The sequence below is a fragment of the Camponotus floridanus genome, unplaced genomic scaffold, assembly GCF_003227725.1.
Source record: "Camponotus floridanus strain SB8 unplaced genomic scaffold, Cflo_v7.5 scaffold57, whole genome shotgun sequence".
Lineage (NCBI taxonomy): Eukaryota > Metazoa > Arthropoda > Insecta > Hymenoptera > Formicidae > Camponotus > Camponotus floridanus.
Genome location: NW_020229736.1, coordinates 365,171 through 387,351, shown reverse-complemented (window position 1 = coordinate 387,351; position 22,181 = coordinate 365,171). Strand labels below are relative to the sequence as shown.

At 34.6% G+C, this 22,181-nt stretch overlaps 1 protein-coding gene across 2 annotated transcripts in view; it reads right to left on the bottom strand.

Annotated features, from left to right (window-relative positions):
- The window catches only part of LOC105248678 (beta-1-syntrophin), a 328,673-nt gene that overhangs the window by 45,173 nt on the left and 261,319 nt on the right, over positions 1-22,181 (bottom strand). For both annotated transcript variants that reach the window (XM_025412797.1, XM_025412798.1), the window contains one exon: positions 6,970-7,178. In XM_025412797.1, coding sequence (XP_025268582.1) covers positions 6,970-7,178 — 209 coding nt within the window. The remainder of the gene's footprint in view (positions 1-6,969; positions 7,179-22,181) is intronic.

The window sequence follows — 22,181 nt, the reverse complement described above, 5'->3', positions numbered from 1 at the left end:
TTTTCAACGGCTAATTTAATGCCCGCTCGGCCTCAGATTTAATCCAACGGCAACGCACTCGCCGGGAATACGCCGGGAATAAATTGCCTCCGAGCTCGTGCCGCCATGTTTCATTGTTTGAAAGAGATCCGACAACAATAAAACTACGATATATAAGCGACAAAGAGACGACGGAAACAATAATAACAATAAATTATGTATTTCGTTTTAATAATTCCCCCCCTACACAAGTATATATAATTATAATTGTGCAAAGGGGGAGAGAGAGAGAATTGTGCAATTATCAAAATTTTTTGCTCCACCTCTTATCCGTAATAATTTTCCAAATAATTACTGTCTTCTCGACATAATGAGATTACCGTACAAAATGTTCCGTCATTATTAATATTTATATTAAATTAATATCACCGTTTTATATCATTGCGCGCGTTTCCCATTGAAAGCCGGTTGGTTACTTTGGATAAAAACGCGACAATTAAATACGCCTCTGTCAATGCGCGGCCGAAAACAAGTCCGCGTAAGAACTGAGTAAACAGAAATTGCAGTATGATTGGGGACGAATTTATATCCGGGCGGGATTGCGCCGAAATAAAGCGATCTCGTTTCCCCCGATCCCCATCCGTTCGATTTTCATGGAAATTATAATGGCTCGTCGCGCTATTCCTCGGAAAGTGCCGAAATTCCGTGAAAATACGTTTATCGCGAGCGGGCAGACGCGGCACGAAATTAATCGACGCCATCGATGCACTTTGATGTGGAATTTTAACGCTTTTTGCCACCCGATGTATTCCCGCTATTTGTTCCCCTCTAGTCGATCCCTTTTTTTTTTCAACAATGGCGTGTTCACGAGACTGTTAAAAACGGGAAGAGGAAAATCGTTACGAACTGGGGCTAATCGCCAACCGTCTGAGACGTCATAATTTAAAAATTTCAAATTTCTCTCATCATAAACTTTGTCACTTGAAGAAACAATGTCTCCTCTTCAACTTCTTCGATTGACGAGGATTGGGAAACGATGATCTCCATTCTGTAGACAGGAAACTGGTTAGCTAACGTCAGATTAGGGTTCAGCTTTAGGCTAGATTAGGATTAGAGGGAGATGGTTATAGGTAGGTTTAATCCATCCTGAAGAAACTGGCCGCAAGTCTCGTGTCTTCTCGCGTCCTCGTGATTTCAATTTCGCTTAATTCCCATCCGTCTTGGTATGGTATGGGTCCCCATGCCGTGAATCACAATTCGACGAGAGGAGAGAGATGGTGCGTCACAACCGGCTGCGCACCGAGTGATCCCGAGGCGTACCTCTCTCGAGATTGACACTTTATTGCGGTCGTATATACGAGATTAAGGGAAACGGCATTCCCCCATCCCGCCTATGTGCTCTCGTACTATCCCGGCGCTACTTCCGGGGTGGCGTCGACCGTTTCAATATGTGAACTTGTTGGATTTATCGGCCTGCCCTTACCCTCCGGTCTCAACCGTCGTGACTCGTATTTGCGTCACGCCTCTTCTACAAATCGCCAACCCAGGGGCACGATGTCGCCTTTCGTTTCGCCTCGACAAAAAGAACCGTGCGTTTCCGATGCTTACACGCGAGCCAATCGCCAAACAATCCATTTCCGACAATGTTTCCTAAATCGTAAAACGGGGAGGGGAGAGTAAAATAGGAGTTCTTCGTTTTAACGTTGTCCCCAAGGGACCGGAAGAAACGTGCGTATCAAATGTGTGTCTGTAAAATTGCTAAGATATGTAAGAAGGAGGAATCTACTATTCAATTTTAGCAATTTTCTTTATAAAATATTATTATACAAATTTTTTAGAATAAATTTCATTAATATTTATTAATCTGTTTCTAGGAATGTTCAATGAATTATTCAATGATTAGGATTATCCCAGGATTGCCACAGTTATTCCTAAACCATTGAAAATTATCTTATATAAAGTTTCTTAATAAGTGCAAAAAATTTTAGGAGATGATTCTTTCGAAAATTAAGGGGGGTTTTTTATATAAACATATACTCCTATATCCCTCTCTGTGAAGTTACATTCCTCCAAAAATGGAGTTTATCATTATATTAAAAATTAGGTTTATAGATTTTTATTATAATTTTGTTTTTGTTCTAATTTTCTCAACATTTATTCTAATTTTATTTTTATTTTAAAATTTAACTTTTCGTAATTCGAAATCTATGCAATTTAGCATCGTGTTGTGCACGATAACAAGATTCTTTTTTTTCTCAAAAACTACTAATTTTATGAAAAAAATAAAAGAAATGAAAAAGTTTCTAAATAAATCAAACTTTTTAATGCATATTTTTAGATGATCATATTCCGACCCATTAAAAAGTTCTAATAAAAAAATTAAATAAGGGTTGCTAGTTTCATCCCCTTATAACAATACAGCAGGTTGAAAAAAAATATTAATAAATAATCTTTTTATTAGTAAAAAATATCCACCTAATTTCATTTCTTTAACTTGTTAAATAAAAACCTAATTTTTACCCCTTTTTTTGGAGGAGTGTAACTTCACAGGGAAGGATGTAGAAGTATATATTAATATGAAAAATTCCCCTTAATTTTCGACAAAGAAACATTTCCCAAAATTTTTCGCACTTATTAAGAAACACTCTATATATTGCAATTATTAGTCTTTACTAAAATAAAATGTGATAATAATTACGGAGAAAAAAATGAAATCCTACCGATGTGTGAACTTGTGCGCACAATATTAAATTATCCCAACAGTGCAATAGAAAGTTACCAACAACTACTATATCACCTTGTGAATGAAAAAATGATGGAAGGGACTAGACTACGGACATTTCAGCGACTATGTAATCCAACAGGTAGGGGTAACTACAATAATCGGCTAACATGACCGACCGGCACGAAAATCGTCGACAAAGTGGAAACTAGCCGGAAATCGATTACATTCAACGGCAAATAAAATAAATTGACGATTTGAGCGCGACGACATTAAAACAGGATGACAGAACAGCGGTGTGTTGTAATACACGTAGAGTTTGCTAAAAAACTATGCGCGTGAGTGGGTATTTTTTTTTTTTACTCCGCGCCAGTTTTTTTCGGGTATTTTTCACAGCGGTTTTGTTTCAGTTATGAAAACGCGGCGACAATCGGAACGATTTTGCCTTTCGTTTCGGCTCCCGTTTTAGAGGCCGCCTGTTCATGAAACACAATATCTACGGTTTACAAGATGATCAGTCGCGCTTGCTAAATAATATAATACTCGTTACAACTCGTTCGACGGTCAGTTGATCAACGGGGGACGTTCACGTTGAAATCCATAAACGTTACGTGCGCTCTCGGGCTCTCGATCAACGATCAACGCCACTTAAATACCCCATCGCGGATCGTTAATTAAATGACACGGCGCGGCCGATCCACCTGGTCACGGGTTGCCGATCGATATATTCTACTAATGAATATGCCGAGCTCGGCCAAGCATTTCAGACTCGTACGCGATTTATGCGAAAATGTAAATATCTATAGGAGATCTGTATAACTACGGCAATATTTGTCCGGCCGGCTTTGCATGTGTACGGCAAGATTGATATATGTTGGAGAGTTTTTTCGTGGGTGTAAGTAGAATGCCATTTGGAAGAGATAAATACTTTTCAAAGGCGCGGCAGAAATTTGCATAGCTATCGGAGTCAACATCCCTTTTCAAGAATTTTTCTTTTTTTTGTTAAAATATTCAACTCTCTCTCACCGCACAAAGGTTAGGGGTTTTCGCTACATCTCCATATTTACAAAATTTGGAAATTTTGAAAAAGACTTTCCTTCTCGATAAAATAGTGAATTCTGCCTGATTAATAAGGGCCTGCGAGATTTTTCTTTTTAAGATGCAATAGTGATTTCCGACATAATTTTGTGAGTTGAATTCGAATCTAGCCGCCGAATTTGCGCAGCACGTCATGTTTTTGAGTAATTTGTAATTGAATGGCTCAAAAATCGCTATTTTGGCCAATTTCATGAATTTATTGCAAGGAAACCAAATTTTTTGAAATATTTCTGTTAATGGCATCGTATAATACTCACTTTCGTCTTTCAAATCCACTTTCGATTACCGCCGCACGATTTTTCTTTGCTGAGATATATAAGTATGACGTTATAAGAAAATTTACGTTAAAGAAAATTTATATAGATATCAATATGATAAATCCATGATGTTGAAAATTGAAAAGACTGACATATGTCAGGTTCGGTTGTCCAAAAAAGTATTGTAAAGAAATATCTAATACAGTTCTTACACATTTTGATAAATTTTTCTAAATTTTATGCCTTTTTATTGTGATTCTATTCGCCATATTGGATGCGTCATTTTTAATTTCAAAAGGTGACAGAAGGTTTAAAAATGTATATTTTTATCCTAATTTTGATTGGTAGTGAAATAAAGAGGTGGCACGGTTGATTTAGAATGGCCTATTAGATCCCTATGCATGACCAGTCTTATGATTTGTATATCTGAGCGAAAAAAAATCGTGCGGTGATAATCGAAAGTGGATTCGAAAGATGAAGGTGAATACTATACAATGCCATTGACAGAAATATTTCAAAAAATTTGGTTTACTCACAATAAATTCATGAAATTGGCCAAAATAGCGATTTTTGGGCTATTCAACTACAAATAACTCAAAAACCTGACGTGCTACGCAAATTCGACGGCCAGATTCAGATTCAGCGCACAAAATTACGTAAAATCACTATTGCATCTTAAAAAGAAATTCCCCTTTTTTGCCTGTGTAATGATGAGATGAAAAAGTAGCAAATTCGATTCTTCGGAAAGTCACATCCATGATTAACGATTTATTGCTATTAATTTCCTCAAAGAGAGGAAATTCGCCTGTATATGAGACATTTAATTAAGCATATATCGTCGCGAGTAACTGCAGACGATCTTCTATCAAGTTTAGGACAAGCCTATCACCGAGCGCCTAATCAAACTGGATGACAGGCGGCACAATTAAATCGTGATTTCCATCCGTCACATATATATTTATTAAGCCAAAACCGCGAGCCCAATCGCGCGGGGATCCGTTATATCCGCAGTTTCCAATTAAATATCGCCACTGGAGGAATATCCGAGGTGCGACAGTTGATCTTTCTCATCTCCGCCTTCGATCTCGCCCATCCAGCTCCGTGTCACTCGCAGAGATCGCAGCAGGTAAACGTGCGGGCGGCGAGACCGACGAGACGGCTGCGATGCTGCTATCGATCCACCGATCGTGTAACCGACGGGAATCGATAACTAATACTCGTGCCGGGGCTCGGCTCGCCGGATGTTGCCTTGTTGATAAAGGACCCTGGCGAGCATCAAGGACGCCGCAGGAGGGCCGTAGGGCACGCGGCTACCGGCACATAATTGATTGGCATTAGCGCGCCTGATTGCCAGTCGCCCTCCTCCAAAATCGTCCCATGGGCTGCTGCTTAAATACCGGCCGACGTATATATATATATATATATATATATATATATATATATCTCTCTCTCTCTTCGAAGTGAACGGTACGCGATTTGAACGTTTGCGACAGTAATCAAGCAATATGACGCGCGCGACTAAGGAAGGCCGACTGACGTCCGTAACGTTGCCCTCTCCCCTAACATTGACGTTGAATAATCCCTTATCTAAGGGTTATATTGCACCTCCAAGTACCTTGATTCATGCCACATCTCGCACTTTTCCTCTCGGCCCACGTGAATAGATCTAATAGTCATGGACATATCATGGCAATTTGGCAGAATTAATGATTAAAATTGTTAAGGGGAATGAATGTCTTCTTCTGAATAAAAATCCCTCATTGAATGAACTCTCACACGATTACAGTGCTATCATCTAATTCTCATCCCGTATCTCTCTATCACGTTATTTATAAAGAAGATGCACTGCTTTTTTCACTGTACTGTACCGATATTTTAAGTACATACGGGCCGAAATTTGGATGCCATTTATTAATTAGACTGCTAAACTCAATTTTCACAGTTCCACAAGTTTTTATTGTGCAGTCCGCTATTGGATATGCTATTGTTTTATGCGTAAAAGTTACAAAATATTTATACAAGGCTAATGTCTTTGAGGTGATAGCTTTAGACGTCATGTTAATTTAAGAAGTCGATAAATAAATATATAATTTTATACTTTTTTTTTCTTTCTCAGTATATAATCAGCTTCCCCGTGTCTATTTGCATACTTCAACTGTAGAAAAGGATTTTTAATTCTATGTAGACAATAAAAAATGGCACATGCCCAAAAATTACAGTGTTTTGTCGATAAAAAAGATAGATCGAGGGATCCCCCTTAAAAGAGTGGGAAATCAGAATCGGAAGGTATGTATATGCAAACTGGCATGTCGGTAAATTGCAGTCGCGCTTCCATGCGGGTACTTCTTATCGAAGACCGTGCGTCAACCCTTTGTTCGAACTGCCGAAGAGAAGATCACCCTCAATCTGCTACGATGCCGGTGGGAATAAAAGGGATCCGCGGCTCCAAGTGTGAAATAAAAGGTCTACTCTTGATGTGGGTTTTTAAGTTTGACCGAAAATTAAATTAAACGGAGCAGATAAAAATAAGACGAGTCGAGGGAAAATGCAAAAATCTAGTTTAAAGTTTTATTTGACGTGAAAGATATATCTAGAGAGGACTAAAATTCAACATCTATTATTCCGCGAGAGTAATAAAAATCTAATCTTAGCGTCAACGAGAAATAAAATTGAGATTAAAACGGTTCGAAGATAGCAAGGAATGTTTTATTTTTCGCATCATAAGAAAATTAAATGAATATCTTTAGCGAGTCCGTTATTGCGAGCGAGATTGCTTCATTGAATTACGTCTCTTCCAGTGTCAGAATTACGAAGTGCTACTTGCAATTCTTGTCTGAATTATCGCGAGACATTATGTTAGAAGCTTGTCAGACGTCATACTTTCTCCGACGAATGTTGGGAAGCTTTTCTCACCTGAAGACAATGTCTCCTCGCGAGCCAGCCGATGTGCTGAAGCTGCTGCGGATCCGGAAGTGCTGAGGCCAGTCGTAATGCTTTCAAGGTGAGAGCTGCCAACGCCGAGTGCAAAGCATTGAACCAGACATTCGCCTCGGCGCTGTCAGCGGCTCTCAACCAGCATTCGTGTACGCCGTCGGGCGAGTGTAGCTCGAGGATGCGGCCTTCTGTAACAGAGAGAAGAAAGGAACAAAGCGTGATAAAGCGACGTTCGATAAAATGGCGAAGATTGTTACGAGCATTTTATACACACAATCTCATCGCTTTAAAGTTTCTACAGATGTAAAGCAAACTGTGTGCTCGCTATCCCTCGAGCACCGTGTACCTTTATCTCTGAAAAACTTTCGGAACTTTAATTACCGTAAAAATAATAGGGATACCACTTTGCTCTCGTGTAGCACCATTTTTTTCGTGTTTGGAGAAACTTATTATCAATCGAAAGCACTTGTTAGGAATCTGTTTCTCGTAGTGCGTATCTAATTATCAAAATTAATTAGGAAAATTTCATTTCGGAGAAAGTAATTCAATCTGCAATCCTATTCTTGAAAAAAATCCAACAGTCTTATTACACCAAGAGCTGTCGAAAAACATTCGTTTCTTTTTCTATTTTTTTTTTTTTTTTCGTAATCAGAGATTGGCTTCCGCCAACCTCGCATGGCAAAGGCGAGGCAAACGACGGCGCCAGAATTGAACTCGCCCGGCGTCTCGTTCCTGGTAGCTCTTATAAACCTTCTTCTCTTTTCGTTAACACGAAAACTTTAATACGTCTGACATAAATCTCGCGGGATCGGTCACGAAGGCCCGGGAATAAGTTTATAACCCGTAGTATCCCCTGCTCTGGAGATTGTCTCGCTTCTCGACAGCCCGCATAATTCGTCTACGTAGACTGCGAACCTCGAGAGCCTCGCAATTTCCTGTTTGGCTTCTAGTTTCTAGATTTATTATGCTAATGCTAGACTCGTTTTTCAACGCCAATGATTGCGCAACTTGCTATCGATCTGTCGAATTATCCCTCGCGTGTTGAAATTTTTAGCGTTTTAAATTCAGATTTATAAGAGCAGTTTGCACGTTTTACAAATATTCTTTTTCAGCGGTATTTTGTTTTATTAAAAAAAATAATTATACATCAAGTGACACGACGATAAACTACACAAAAAGCGACTGCGCTCTCGGCAACTTGTATCGTTTAATTTGACAAAATGTGACATTTTTCGAAATGTAACAGATGTGGCATTAATATTGACGCATGTTACATGAGACTTAAATTATTAGTAAAATATAAATATGTCATTTAAAGTATTTTGATTTGAAATTTTTCGATACGAAATGCCTTATTAAATTGTTTCAAACTGTAAAAAATCATCAAAGAAGAATTCGCAGGAATGAAAAAAAAGATGAAAAAAAATTGATAATGCATGAGATATGGTTTTTCGACTCAGACTGAGTGCTTTAGAAATTGATTTATTTAATATAGCATTTTGCGATTATTGATCTTTATATTATTCCTATCTTTATATTTAAAATTTAAATTTGTGCATTACATATAATCAATATTCTTTTATGTAATAAAACACTATAAAATATACCGTGTTTAAACTTTTTTTTATTAAATATTATAAATTTTTTATTATAAATTTTTTATTAAAAATTTTGTATTTCAAATGTTTTGAAAAATGAAAGCTATTTCATATGCAATATATAACAGAATGCATGTGAGTAAATAAAATGGATCATTATCCTAAAGATAAAAAAATGGATCGACTAATGTTATACGTAATAAATAATAAATCAATTATAAAATATATCAGGTATATCGTTTATTGATCGTTTATTGAATCAATGAACAAATGTAAGCAATAAAATATTCTGCGTGAAATCATATTTCGTAAAAAATTAAATTTATGTGTAATAAATTCTATAGGACGATAACAAATCATATTGGTGCACGGTCTTGACATTTGATTACACTGATTGAGATGCTCTATGTGGTGTCTCTCACAGTCATTATCTACGAACAATTAGCGGCCGCAAACAGCTGCAATAATCAATTGACTTCACAATTAAAGATTTATAAACATATCAAAATTATTTACTGAACTATAAATTTCATAAATAAAAATTAATTCATTCAAATTTGGACTTGAAGCGCTAGAAGTTGAGAATTATTAATAATCTTGCAAAATTTCTAGAGAATTATAACTTTTTTATGAAAAGAATTATTAGTAGAATCTTTTTCAAAATTTATAAAATTATTTTATTAATCTGCTTATTATTATATGCATCATATAACATTTTAAATGCGTAAAATAATAACATTCTTTAATATTAATTATTTTTGACGTTGCTACTTGAATCTTTTATTTGTTCCCTTTATTTGTCTATTATAGATCAACATAGTAACTCTAATAATCTAGAAAAAGAAGGAAACTTAGAGAAAACAGAGCAATTTTAGAGTGAATATTATTATTTGTATATTAATTATTATAAATCGCGTATATGCATTAAATCATTTTCAGTTCATTTATTTAAATAAAAGTGACTGAGAAAAAAAGATTTTTATATAAATCTTATCAAATTTTCTATTTAAAAAATAATTTATTTAGAATTAATATAAATTGATATAAATTGTTAAATACAATAATAATTGTTTGTAGTATATTAATTATTTTAAGCGCTGTTATATTTGTACGTTGTAATGTAACTTCAATTAAAAGACAAATATGCTAAATTAAATATTAAATATTTACAAATGCAAATTATAACAAATTAAAGAAGTGTAGAAAAAAAATTCAATTCTTTATCAATTCATTATTCTGTGAATTTATCAATTATTTATTTTATTTAATAAAGAACGCGCTAATAATTTTATTGACATTGTGCATAACAATTTATTTATTATAACGCGCATCAATTTTATTTCAATATTTTATAATCCATCCATCTATGTAATGTGCATCAGAAAACTTTGCTTTGACTGATATAAATCTATCGATCAATTAAATCATGCATGTTTAAAGAAGTAAATGAATGATACTATAAAATGAAAATGTAATAAAAAATATTAAAGTATATTTAATTAATTTTGTTTTATTATAAAATTATAAATTTTGTTATAATTAAAATATTATGTATTATACAAATTTTAATCAACCAATTTTGATTGATGAAGTGAGATTATATTAGTTAAAGCAAAGTTATATTAAGACGACAAACAATCAATTAGCCGGCACAAAACTTTTTTTTCCTTCTTAACTTTTGATAGAAGTCAAAGCTATTTTATTTCTGATTAAAAGTACCCAGATTGAATAGTCGGAATTAGTGAAATATTAATGGAATAAGTTTGATACTAATTTGAAGAATAATTTATCTAACCCAGATAGGCAACCAATATTGATACACATAATGGAAGAGTACATATGTTTTCGCATTTTTACGTCCACAATAATACATAATCTACATAAAATAAACGCGTAAAATAAACGGGTAAAATAAACGCCCGAAATAAATGATAATATGTTAAAAAAATAAACAAAGATGCGTAAAACGAAACATAAAAACACGATGCGTTCGTAAATTGTATTCTGATTAGAGAAAACCCGAGAAAATTGCGGTTTCCTGCTGGTTTAATCAACAAGAAAGGCGGCTGGGACTATTAGAATTTTTATGATTAAATAAAATATTATAAGGCTTTTAAAATTTTAGAATATTGCAAACTTAAAAACGCAATAATTTAAAAACGCAAAATTAAAATATAATTTCAAAAAACACTATACAATTAAGATTTATATATTATATGATGCTATATATCATTTTAGAATTTTCTTTTATCCATATTGCGTATAAATTACATGTAAAGTAAAAATGTTTAATTAATTAAATTAATTATATTATAAATTACATTTTGCATTATAAATTATATTACTAATTATGTTATGTAAATTATGTTATTATAAAAATTTTACATAATGTTAAATTTAAATTTAAATCCTCAGTAACACTAATTCTGATAATAAATTTAATAATAATCCTATTAAAGAATAATTTTTTGAATTTTTTAAATTTCTAATTCATTTGAGAGAGAGGAATCGAAATACTTATTAAGCAATCTATGTAACAAAAATGTTGCATTTTACTATTAATTTAAAATGAATTTTTTGCAAATTATTCGCAACGTTGAATATTTTTATTGAATTATTTGATAGTGACATAAATTTTATATATATATCTATTGTGAATCTCTATTATATATAATCTATAAATTGAAAATTATACTGTAATATTATAATAATTTCTAGTCTTTACTTTTATCTAAATATATCTATATATTGTGAATTATATTTATTACACGCGAAACTGAAAGAACGCATAGTGTAAAATAAATACAATAGTAAAATTTGTTAAAATAATATATTCTGTGGGAATATTCGCTCTTTATTAAAGTTTTTGTTTTAAAGTTATTCTAAAATTTAACAGTCTGTTTTTGACCAAAATCAATAAATACAGAAAGTTTTTGTTTCCATTTCGTGATCCCAATCATCTCGCCAATTATTTTAGTGTATGACATAAAAGAGATTGAATAATATGCGTGAAGATTTGATACTAACAATAAGCCAATAATTCAATATTAATATTAGTTTGTCGTTCGCGAAGTTTAATCGCGAGTCGATATAATTATTGAAAAGTTCAGAATTTAATATCAATTTCATGCATGCCATGTTCATCATCAGAATCAAATGTTTGCTAAACAAATTAATAAATTATATTAATAATATATTAATATATCGTATAAAAATACCACGTTTTTATCGCATTTTTTGCTGAAATACAATCGCTGTCTCGATAAAGGAGCCTTATCGTGTTAGGCAGACACTAACAAATACGTGGTTCGTACTGTCAAAACGACCTTTATTGCGCAGAGATCATTTCTCGTCGGTTCTTGTGAGATCTATCTACGATGTCTAGTTCGGTATCTCGTTGAAAACTAGAGGTTTTCATTGCAGAGCTGGAGTTATACCCAGATTTTCTTCACAATTCTTGGGAGCAACAATTTTAACAATGAATGAACGATGACCGATTTTTTGAAATCGTATCACAAAATCAATTAAATAATATATTTGAAAAAAAGTATTTCGATTTTTCTTTTATTAAATGTTTTATTATTATTATTATTGTTGTTATTAATATTATTTTAATACTTGAACCTTCGCTCTTTTTAGCAAAAAATGTGGTTACGAATATTTTATTAATTAAAATTTTATTAATTAATTTTATTGATCAATTTCATTTCAGGTATTATTTAGTTATTTTTATTTTTTGAGAAATTATTTTTAAAATTGGACATCACGCTATTTCAAGTTATCAGTATAATTAATTCTTAGATATAATATTTTATATTATTATTACAGATTTTCTATATATGCATATAAATATATATGAAAATTGTGACACACATTATTTGATAAATTTTTTAATATTATGTCATTAATGCATATAACACGAATATTTATTTATTTTCAATAAAGAGATATTTCTGAATAATGAAAAAATGTTTTCTCGCGCAAATGTTAATCTTGCGAATTGAAGATGATAACGATAATTGCCGTTGATTCATGGGAACGTTGAAATCAGTGTTATTGGGAACAGTTTGAAAAATTCGGGATTTATTCCATCCTGCAGCAGGATCCTTGCATTCGACGAGTCGCTTAACTTTTTTTGAAGCAAAATGCAATCTCTACATTTAGTTTTTCTACCTATCGGATATTAATGTGCCCTCCAATAATGGAATAATTTTGATGAATTGAATTTTTAATTTTCTGGTCTTTTTAAATCATTGTCGTGTCAAATTAGCCGTGAATGGAGATATTTTATGTTACATTTTATTTCAATTATTGATCTAATATCAAAGCTTTATGTTTTTATGTGAATTTTCTTATAAAATCAAAATACAACAATCTAAACATAAAATACTAATCATTGTAAATACTCTCTTTTAATTAAGAGATATAATTGATAAATATATCAATGCCTTTTTCATCGCAGTTCATTTACATTGTGTAATTCTTAATAAGTTTTGTAGTTGAAAGTTAATGATTTTAATAAATATATATTATATATATTATATATTTCTTATAATTCTATATTTTTATTGTATATTGTATATTATATGTATATAATATATTGTATATTTTTGAAGCGGAAGATAATCATACCACTTTCTTCAGTGATTCAATCTGACCAGAAAATTTAACAGAATCGAACATTTGTAAGAGAGACACTTTAATCTTTCAATATTCGAAGAGGAAATCAATCTGTTTCTATACTCGTAGAAATATATATTGATATCTCTTTATTTACATGAAACAATATCCGTCGGCAAAATCATTTTACCGTATTTCTTCGAGCGAGGACAAGTAAAATTCTTCACGATATAACAAACAAAAATATTTTCTGAATATTATAATGCTTACACAAATTTTTATTAGCGATAAACGTTCTTCTTGGATCAATCTTTGAATGCCTATACATCCCCCGAAATCTTAAAAGCCAGGGTAGGGGCTCTTGTCATTTCGAGTCCTTGAGTTCTCGCACGAACGAGTCCTAGAAAAGATTTCGTCCCAGACGAAACTCGGATTTCCGTTCAAGCAAAGTGGGATTTTGAATTTTACACATGTATATATGGAATTACGTGAATTTTTCCCTCGCATTCTGTACAGGGAAATTCGATGAATCGAAACTGCAGCCATTGTTCCCTCTCCCATCCACCCCCGTCCCCGGTTTAGATTCACGTAAAACTCATCGGCATTTCGCTCGGAAACGTATCCCGACGTGCTCTCTTTTCCGATTCCGCATTCTAATCTCCCCCCCCCCTGCCCACGTCCCTCCGACGAAACGGGAAACGGTGCGGAAACTTCCGGAAGCGGCAAACTCGCGTTACGTGTGCGCGCGAAAGGCGCGGCGGCCGCGTAAGAAAATATTGAATTTCCGATCAAAAGGAAATTACGCTCGAGTTAAAAGCCCCTTTATGTCACTCCCCGTCTCCGCCCCCGGTTCTCTCCTACCCTAAAAAGAGACAAACGAGAACGAGACGAAACGTCGCGCTCCTGCGAAAGGGGACAGAAACATCGGGGAAACGTAGCGTGATGTCGAAATGATAGGATCACGTGATTAATGCTCCCTCTCTTTCGCCTTGTTTCATTGTAAAAAGGAATTTAATCGATCGAGTACACTCCGCAGCTTTAATTCCGCGGCAGAAAATTGATATATCGCAATCTCTCCCCCAGGAGATGTCGAATTACGCGTAGTATATGACCGGCCATAATTATAAAACGCGTGAAATACTTGATGCACTAGGTTTATGCGGTCGAAACGATATATCTGGGAAACAAAATGCACGATTACCAGACTTTTTCGAAGCATTTCGCGCGGTAACCTCGCGCGTCGGGGAGATTAAAAATTTGATTACGTCAGCTGAAATTATGCAAGCTTTATGTTCTCCAGGTATTAAAAGAAAAATACTCTTCGCCGCCGAGAGCTATTTTTAACGAGCAGAACTGCCGCGATGCTCGCGAACGTGTTAGTCACGTTCAAATAAATGCGAAGAGTCGCGGAAGAAAATAATTTCTTTCAGATGCATTCTTGTGTGTCCACCCAGCAAACGTCAAGTAACATTTATACAGGGTGTTAGAAAAGTCTGGAAACGGTCAATTATCTCCGAAAATAGTGCTCCTGTGACAAAATGTTTCAGACAAAAGTTGTAAGACTTTAAGTAACGTATTACACAGTAATATTATTATGACTTGAAGAATGTTGTTAAGATCACGTAAAGATCATCTTAAATTTTTTAAACGGAATTCCCTATTTTTGATTACATATTCTTATAGCTTATCTCGAGAGCTCTCCAAAACACTATAATTAAATTAGTTTTCATTAAGTCCTTTCCGAATTATGAGGCTTGAAATCATTTTTTAATTTTACATAAACCGTAAAATATTTAGAAAAATATTCATTTTTCGATTATCTTAAGACTTTCATGTATAAAATAATGAGAAATCAATTGGGGTAAAGAAAACACATAGTTGTTTCGAAAAAAAAAGTATGTAATTTGCAATTAACAATTACATATTTTTTCTTAAAGTTATAATCCCACTCAACAATATAACAGTTACATAACTGTTACATGTTATGTAACAGTTAATTGTGGAGTGGAAAATTATAACTAACAGTATAACTGTTTGTTGGGCAGTGATAATCGGCCATTCTTAAGGCAACGCTGCAGATTAAGACCGTAAAATCCGATTACGAGTGCTATTCTTTCGCCAAAAAACCACCGACCATGATCCCGCTTCTTCGCCCCGGTTCGTGTACATGAAGATATACGTGTACACGTGCACGATATAAGGCGGTTCATGAAAGATTGAGAGGAAAGTGTTTGCGAGTCTCCTCGCGGCATCCAATTTTCATCTCGTTCGAAGGTTATGCGTTACGTGATTTAAAAGAAGCGAGCACCTATTTCGCGAATAATTTAACGGCCGGCGAAATTAACACGTATCTACGTACGTAGAACGTCGGCGGAACGTGCCTGCGCGTATTTTTCCCACGTTATTTTACGGAGGAAGAATTTCTTCGCGGTTTTCCGCATACGCGTGCTTTCTCGCCGGAACGCTCGGATCTCGTAAGATCTACGGAAAATCGCTTGATTCGCATCAACCTTCCCGCTGCGAAGGACCCTTATGGTCGTTAGAGGTGAGCAGGAAAGAGAGAACGTGGGAAAAGAGAGGAAGAAAAGTAGAATCGCGCGGTGAAATGCGAAAGTAGTGAAAATGCGAGGGTAGTGAAAATGCGAAAATTCTCTTGCTTGCAAGCGAATTATCTCTCGTTTGAAATTTTCCGATTTAAAAAAAAAGTCCTAGCCATTATTTTATTCACAATCGAAAAATAATGAAAATAAAATTTGTAATGAAAAATAAAATAACTAATAATGAATATTATGGAGTATAAATTTATAGAGAATAAAATAAATAATAATAATAATAAATAGTAATAAATATTATGAATAGTAATAAAATAAATGGTAATAAATATTATGAATAAATAATGAAAATAAAATTTATAATAAAATTAATAATGAAAAATAAAATAAATAATAATGAATATTATAGAGCATATATTTATACAGAATAAAATAAATAGTAATAATAATAAATAGTAATAAATATTATGAATAGTAATAAAATAAATGGTAATAAATATTATGAATAAATAATGAAAATAAAATTTATAATAAAATTAATAATGAAAAATAAAATAAATAATAATGAATATTATGGAGTATAAATTTATAGAGAATAAAATAAATAGTAATAGTAATAAATAGTAATAAATATTATAAATTGTAATAAAATAAATAGTAATAAATATTATGAATAAATGTAAATATTATAAATAAATATTAAAGAGGAAGAGAGAGAAAGAGAAAGAGAATAAAAGAGAAAGAGAGCCGATGTCAAAAAATCTTTCGTATCATATTATTTTATTCAAAATTCTAAAAAGGTAAAATAAAAATAATAATAATGAAAATATCATAAATAGAGGTAAAAAAGAGAAAGAAAGAGAGATATGATAACGCACTTTTCATACAATATTTTGTTTTCTCAATTACATTTTTCCGTCTATCAATCTTCTCGACTCTTTCAATTTTTAAATTCCAAGATCTCCTCTTTGTACGAAAGCCTCTGATGTTATACAAACGCACTTCCGCCCGCACGCCTGTAAAATTTGGCGCCGGAAGAGATCCTTTCGTCAAGACGAACTACTTCTCGTCGGCGAACAAGATTGCCAGGATCCGCGAAAAATCTGCGAGGGTCTCTGATTCGCTCTAAAGAGCGAGGGAAAGGACGAGGGCAATAAAACGTCAAAGCGACAAAGGCGGCGAGAGGAGGTGGGGATGGACGCGGGGGGCTGCGAGGGACGAGAGTTCGCGCGGTGGTTCAAAGGAAATCGAAATGCGCTCGCGTCATTTCGTTACCTCGCTCATCCTCGCACCCCTCGCCCTCCCTCGCGTTTTTTCCTTCTTAACGGCGCGATTTCCCTCGAACGTAATTTTCCGGCCATCCGATCGGCCGGATTTCGCTTTCGTTTCTTGTTTTGCGCTCCGTCTGCCGCGAGTCTACTTGCCAAGCTATTCTTGACAAGCAGGACACAGGACGACGACTTTATCATTTACAGAACAGAATTTTTTCCACCCCCTTTCAATCTTTAAAATGTATAAAATTGTAAAAATTTGATCCTTGAGGCTTTCGCGACGCGCGTGAATGTTGGGGTTGGTTTCCCGGCTTCGAGACGCGATAAATTCTTTATTCGATTCCAACGTTTCGTGAACACTTCAGTTGGCTTCATCAGGGAGGAACAACCTGAGTCGAGTAAAGAATTTACGCGGCTCGAACCCGCGAAGCTGATGCTAGGAATTCCAAGAATCCTTGCGAACATCCCTTAAAATCACGAATAGGAAGGATCTTCATTGTATCAACATGTTTCGAATTAACGAACGGGGCTTTTTTCACGCAAAGTCCCGGGAGATACGCGGGATGAGAGACAATGGAAGCGATAATGCACGCTGATGCATGCTTTATTACTGTTCATTTGATTTCACGCGGCGTTAATAACATCGTGCCGCTTATAATATCGTAACGTCACGTGATACGAAGGTAATATGCGACCGTGCCCGGTTACATTCTATAACGTTCAATCAACGGAATCCTACGTACTTATTAACGGCATTATCGCGGAATGGCATCGTACCTATTAATTATATTACCGGGGCAAATAATTGTCAATGTAATCGCCGGGGGCGCGTCATAACACCCATGATGTTACAAATTCCTATCGCATACATTGCCGATGCACATCGTTCTCTTTATTCCGCCATATCCGCGTGTATGATATCGACCTTAGTGAGAATTCTCGCTGGTTTATGTCCCGAAAATTACGCAACTCAAACGAATTTATACGCAATTTTAACGACCATCGCCAAATGAATCTCCAAAGAGATATATTTTGGAATATTAAAAAATGATAAGCTGAAAGTGAATGATGAACTGAAAGTTTCTATAATTATACAGGGTGTTTCTTAACAAGTGTGAATAATTTCAGGAGATGATTCTTTATCAAAAATGAAGGGGAGTTTTTCATATAAATATTTACTCCTATATCCCTCCCTGTGGAGTTATACTCCTCCAAAAATGGGGAGGTAAATATTAGATTTTTATTTTATTCTCAAATTTGACATTTTCTAGTAAGAAGGTTATTTATTAATATTTTTTTCAGCCTCTCGTATTGTTATAAGGGGATGAAACTAGCAATCTCTATTCAATTTTTTATTAGAATTTTTTAATTGGCCGAAATATGATCATCTAAAAATATGCATTAAAAAGTTTGATTTATTTAGAAACTGTTTTATTTCTTTTATTTTTTTATAACATTAATAATTTTCAAGAAAAAAATACGTTATCGTGCACAGTACGATATTAAGGATGTTTTGTACCTATTTTCAAAATATTGAGAATTTAATGAAATACAGAATGTCCTTACATATGTTTAGAATCTTCAGTACAATTTTTAAATCGAATCACTAAAGCGTTCACAAGTTATAAGGATTTTAATTTGCACCGAATTAACATGTGTTCTTATGGGAAACGTATAATTAGGACGTTTAAATGAAAAAAACACATGGAACCATCGATTCAAATGACAAAAACAAATGGAAATAATATTCAGAATTTACATTAAAAAGTTTGGTTTATTTAGAAACTTTTTTATTTCTTTTATTTTTTTTCATGAAATCAGTAATTTTTAAGAAAAAAATAAAACACGTTATCGTGCACGATTCTAAATAGCATAGGTTTGAAATTACGAGAAGTTAAATTTTAAAATAAAAATAAAATTAGAGTAAATGTTGAAAAAATTAGAGCAAAAACAAAAAATTATAATAAAATCCTAAGAACTTAAAAAATAAAAATTTTTATCCCCATTTTTGGAGGAGTGTAACTCCCCCACAGGAAGGGATGCAGGAGTATTGTATATGTATATGCAATATTGAGTATGTTTATATCAGAACGCCTCCCTTAATTTTCCACAAAGAATCATCTCCTAAAATTTTTTACATTTATTAAGAATGTTTTGTATCTATTTTCAAAATATAATATTGAGTATAAATATATAATATTGAGAATTTAATAAAAATTGTACAAAATGTCCTTACATATGTTTAGAATCTTCAGTACAACTTTAAATCGATTCACTAAAGCGTTCACAAGTTATAAGGATTTTAATTTGCACCAAATTAACATGTGTTCTTATGGGAAACGTATAACCATGTTGATTCAAATGACAAAAATATATGGAAATAATATTCAGAATTTATTTAAAATTTGCAAAAATTTAGATACAGAGGAAATATTTGGTCAAATAATATTATGCAAGTACTAACTGGTCAAAAAGATATTAAAAAATAATTTAATGAAGTTAGTCACGGATCTGTCACTAGACGAAATTCTCTGCCGAAAGTTAATCATTTCGATTAACAAAACTCGGAATATTTCAGTACAAACGCAATAAATATTAAAAAATACTTCTCTGCACTGTAGCTAAGATCAAATTCTAGTATTCCACACAATTTCTTACTCAAAATACACCAAAAGTGGATATTCGTCAATATTGATTTTCAGCTACTTTTTGCTGGGATTGTATATACAAAACATTCTTAAATAGCATAGGTTTTGAATATGTGAAAAGTAACCTTTAGACTAGAAACCTTTGACTGGTAACCTTTTTTTATTAGTAGAAAATCTACCTAATTTCATTTCTTAAACTTGTTTCAAATTTGAGAAAGAAATAAAAACCTAATTTTTACCCCCATTTTTGGAGGAGTGTAACTCCACAAGGAGAGATGTAGGAGTATATATTTATATGAAAAACCGCCCTTAATTTTCAATAAAGAATCATCTCCTAAAATTGTTCGCACTTATTAAGAAACATTCTGTATAATTTATGGACAACAATATGAAGAGCGAAATTGTCCTTTTGAATTATTTTGTCTTTAGAAAATAACAGCCTTGATTTCGAGGGGTCGACCAAAATCTTATGTTTCTTTCAGGCTGATTTATATTTATTTGCAATTACCCATTTTTTTAGAAAGGTAGAAAATAAAAATTTAGAAAATAAGTGGAAAATGTTGAATTCATTCAACCCTCCACCACAACATCGGGATATACTTTTTATGTCTCTCACTTCCATGCACGGTCCTAACCTAACCTAACCTCGTCAATAATTCACTTATCCGAGTCTAAGGGCGACTCCTTACCGGTTTTAACCAGAGCATCGATTCTCCCTAGAAAGAAAAGCAGATCCATCCGCTTTAAAGTTTGATGATCCCTCTGGAAACGGTAAGGGCGCCGACAACGAAAGACGAAAACGAAGATGGCGTGCTCGAGCAGGCTGTTCCGGGTCTCTTTATGCGCGCTTAATGCATTTTTGAAGGTTGGAATATCATAAAGACGAGGCCGTAATAAACTGTAGGACGGTAGCGCAAACTCGCCCCCTCGCGTTCCTCCCTTCTTCCTCACTGCCCCCCTCTAACCCCTTCCCCTCGTCCGATAACCACCCCTGCCTCGTCCGACGTTCGCTTTCTCAGCGTCTCTATAGTGTCTACGTGCTGGGAGGATCTCCCGAAGACAAGGGGGCGGTCGCGAAGGGGGTGGCTGCTCGGCAGCGTTATAAAGGAGAGTATTCCAGAAGGGGGTTTTCGAGAGAGGGTGAGCGAGATGTTAACAGCCAGACAGCATTGTCGTCAAGCCACACCCGCGTTTTCTAATCAGAGGTACTCATTCTCTCCGCGAATCCTCCGTTCCGTTGATCCTCTCTCGACGCCCTCCCCCGGGGAATAAATAATCAAAAATATTAAAATGCTTCCCACCTTCCTCTCCCAAATGGATTAAGAAGCAGACATTTATTTTAACGGAACAAGCTTAGCAATCGAAGAGCATCTGTAAAATTATTAAACGACCATTTTTTAATTATTATTAAGGTCCTTCCGTTTACGCAGGAATGTTAATTATTTTCGCGCGATGATACGTATCCGCAGGTCCGTCCCGTGGAATGAATTCGTCCCCCGTTTCCGCGACGAAACACCTTGGAAATATTTCAACGGAACGCTCGTCGTATCTATAGCGTGAATGGAATAGGATCCTATAACGTGAATCAAGCCTAAAATCCTTACATCTTAACGCTCTCGCGTCGCAAACTATTTCCCCGGTGCGATTATTCATTAAGAGAGACAACGGCAGCGTATTACACCGCCGTGTAATGCCAGGACGACACGACGGGAGCGAGTTACAGCGCGAATCCAGCCACGACGTCGGCACCGGCTGGCGTTTCCTTCCCTCGCACGGTTGAGGAGCCGCGTCTTCGGGAAGGGCGGCATCTTCGGGGGGCGAAACTGCGTCAGACAAGCTGCACGCGATTCTTCATGCCGTTTGCATTTAGGACGACACAAACGATCCCGGAAAGGCGGAATGACGAGGACGACGACGAGGACGACGACGAGGACGACGAGGACGACGACGAGAACGACGACCACGATGATCCGCTTCCCTAAGTTCCCGGCGCGGGAACAATCGGTCTGAACGGCAGAACTTAGATTGCGAGAGTAAGCTGATGTTACGGAAATTGAACTCCCGAAGAAGGATGCGTATCCTGAGGGCGCCGCGACCGTGTAATTGGCGCGTCGCGAATTCCTCGTTAATTAGAAAGGAACCGATAGTGTTTCGCAACAAATGGGGAATTAATTATGAAATAGAGTTTGTCGTCGCGTCACCGAATTCAATTGGCAAACTTTTAAGAACTATGAGGCACATTGGGGCAACGGATTTCATTATTCACAAATATCCGAAGAATTATAAGCGGAATAGTATATAATTTAAGGATGTTTTGTACCTATTTTCAGAATATTGAAAGTTTAATGAAAATTGTACAGAATGTCCTTTCATATGTTTAGAATCTTCAGTACAATTTTTAAATCGGTTCACTAAAGCGTTCACAAGTTATAAGGATTTTAATTTGCGCCGAATTAACATGTGTTCTTATGGGAAATATGTAACCACGTCGATTCAAATGAC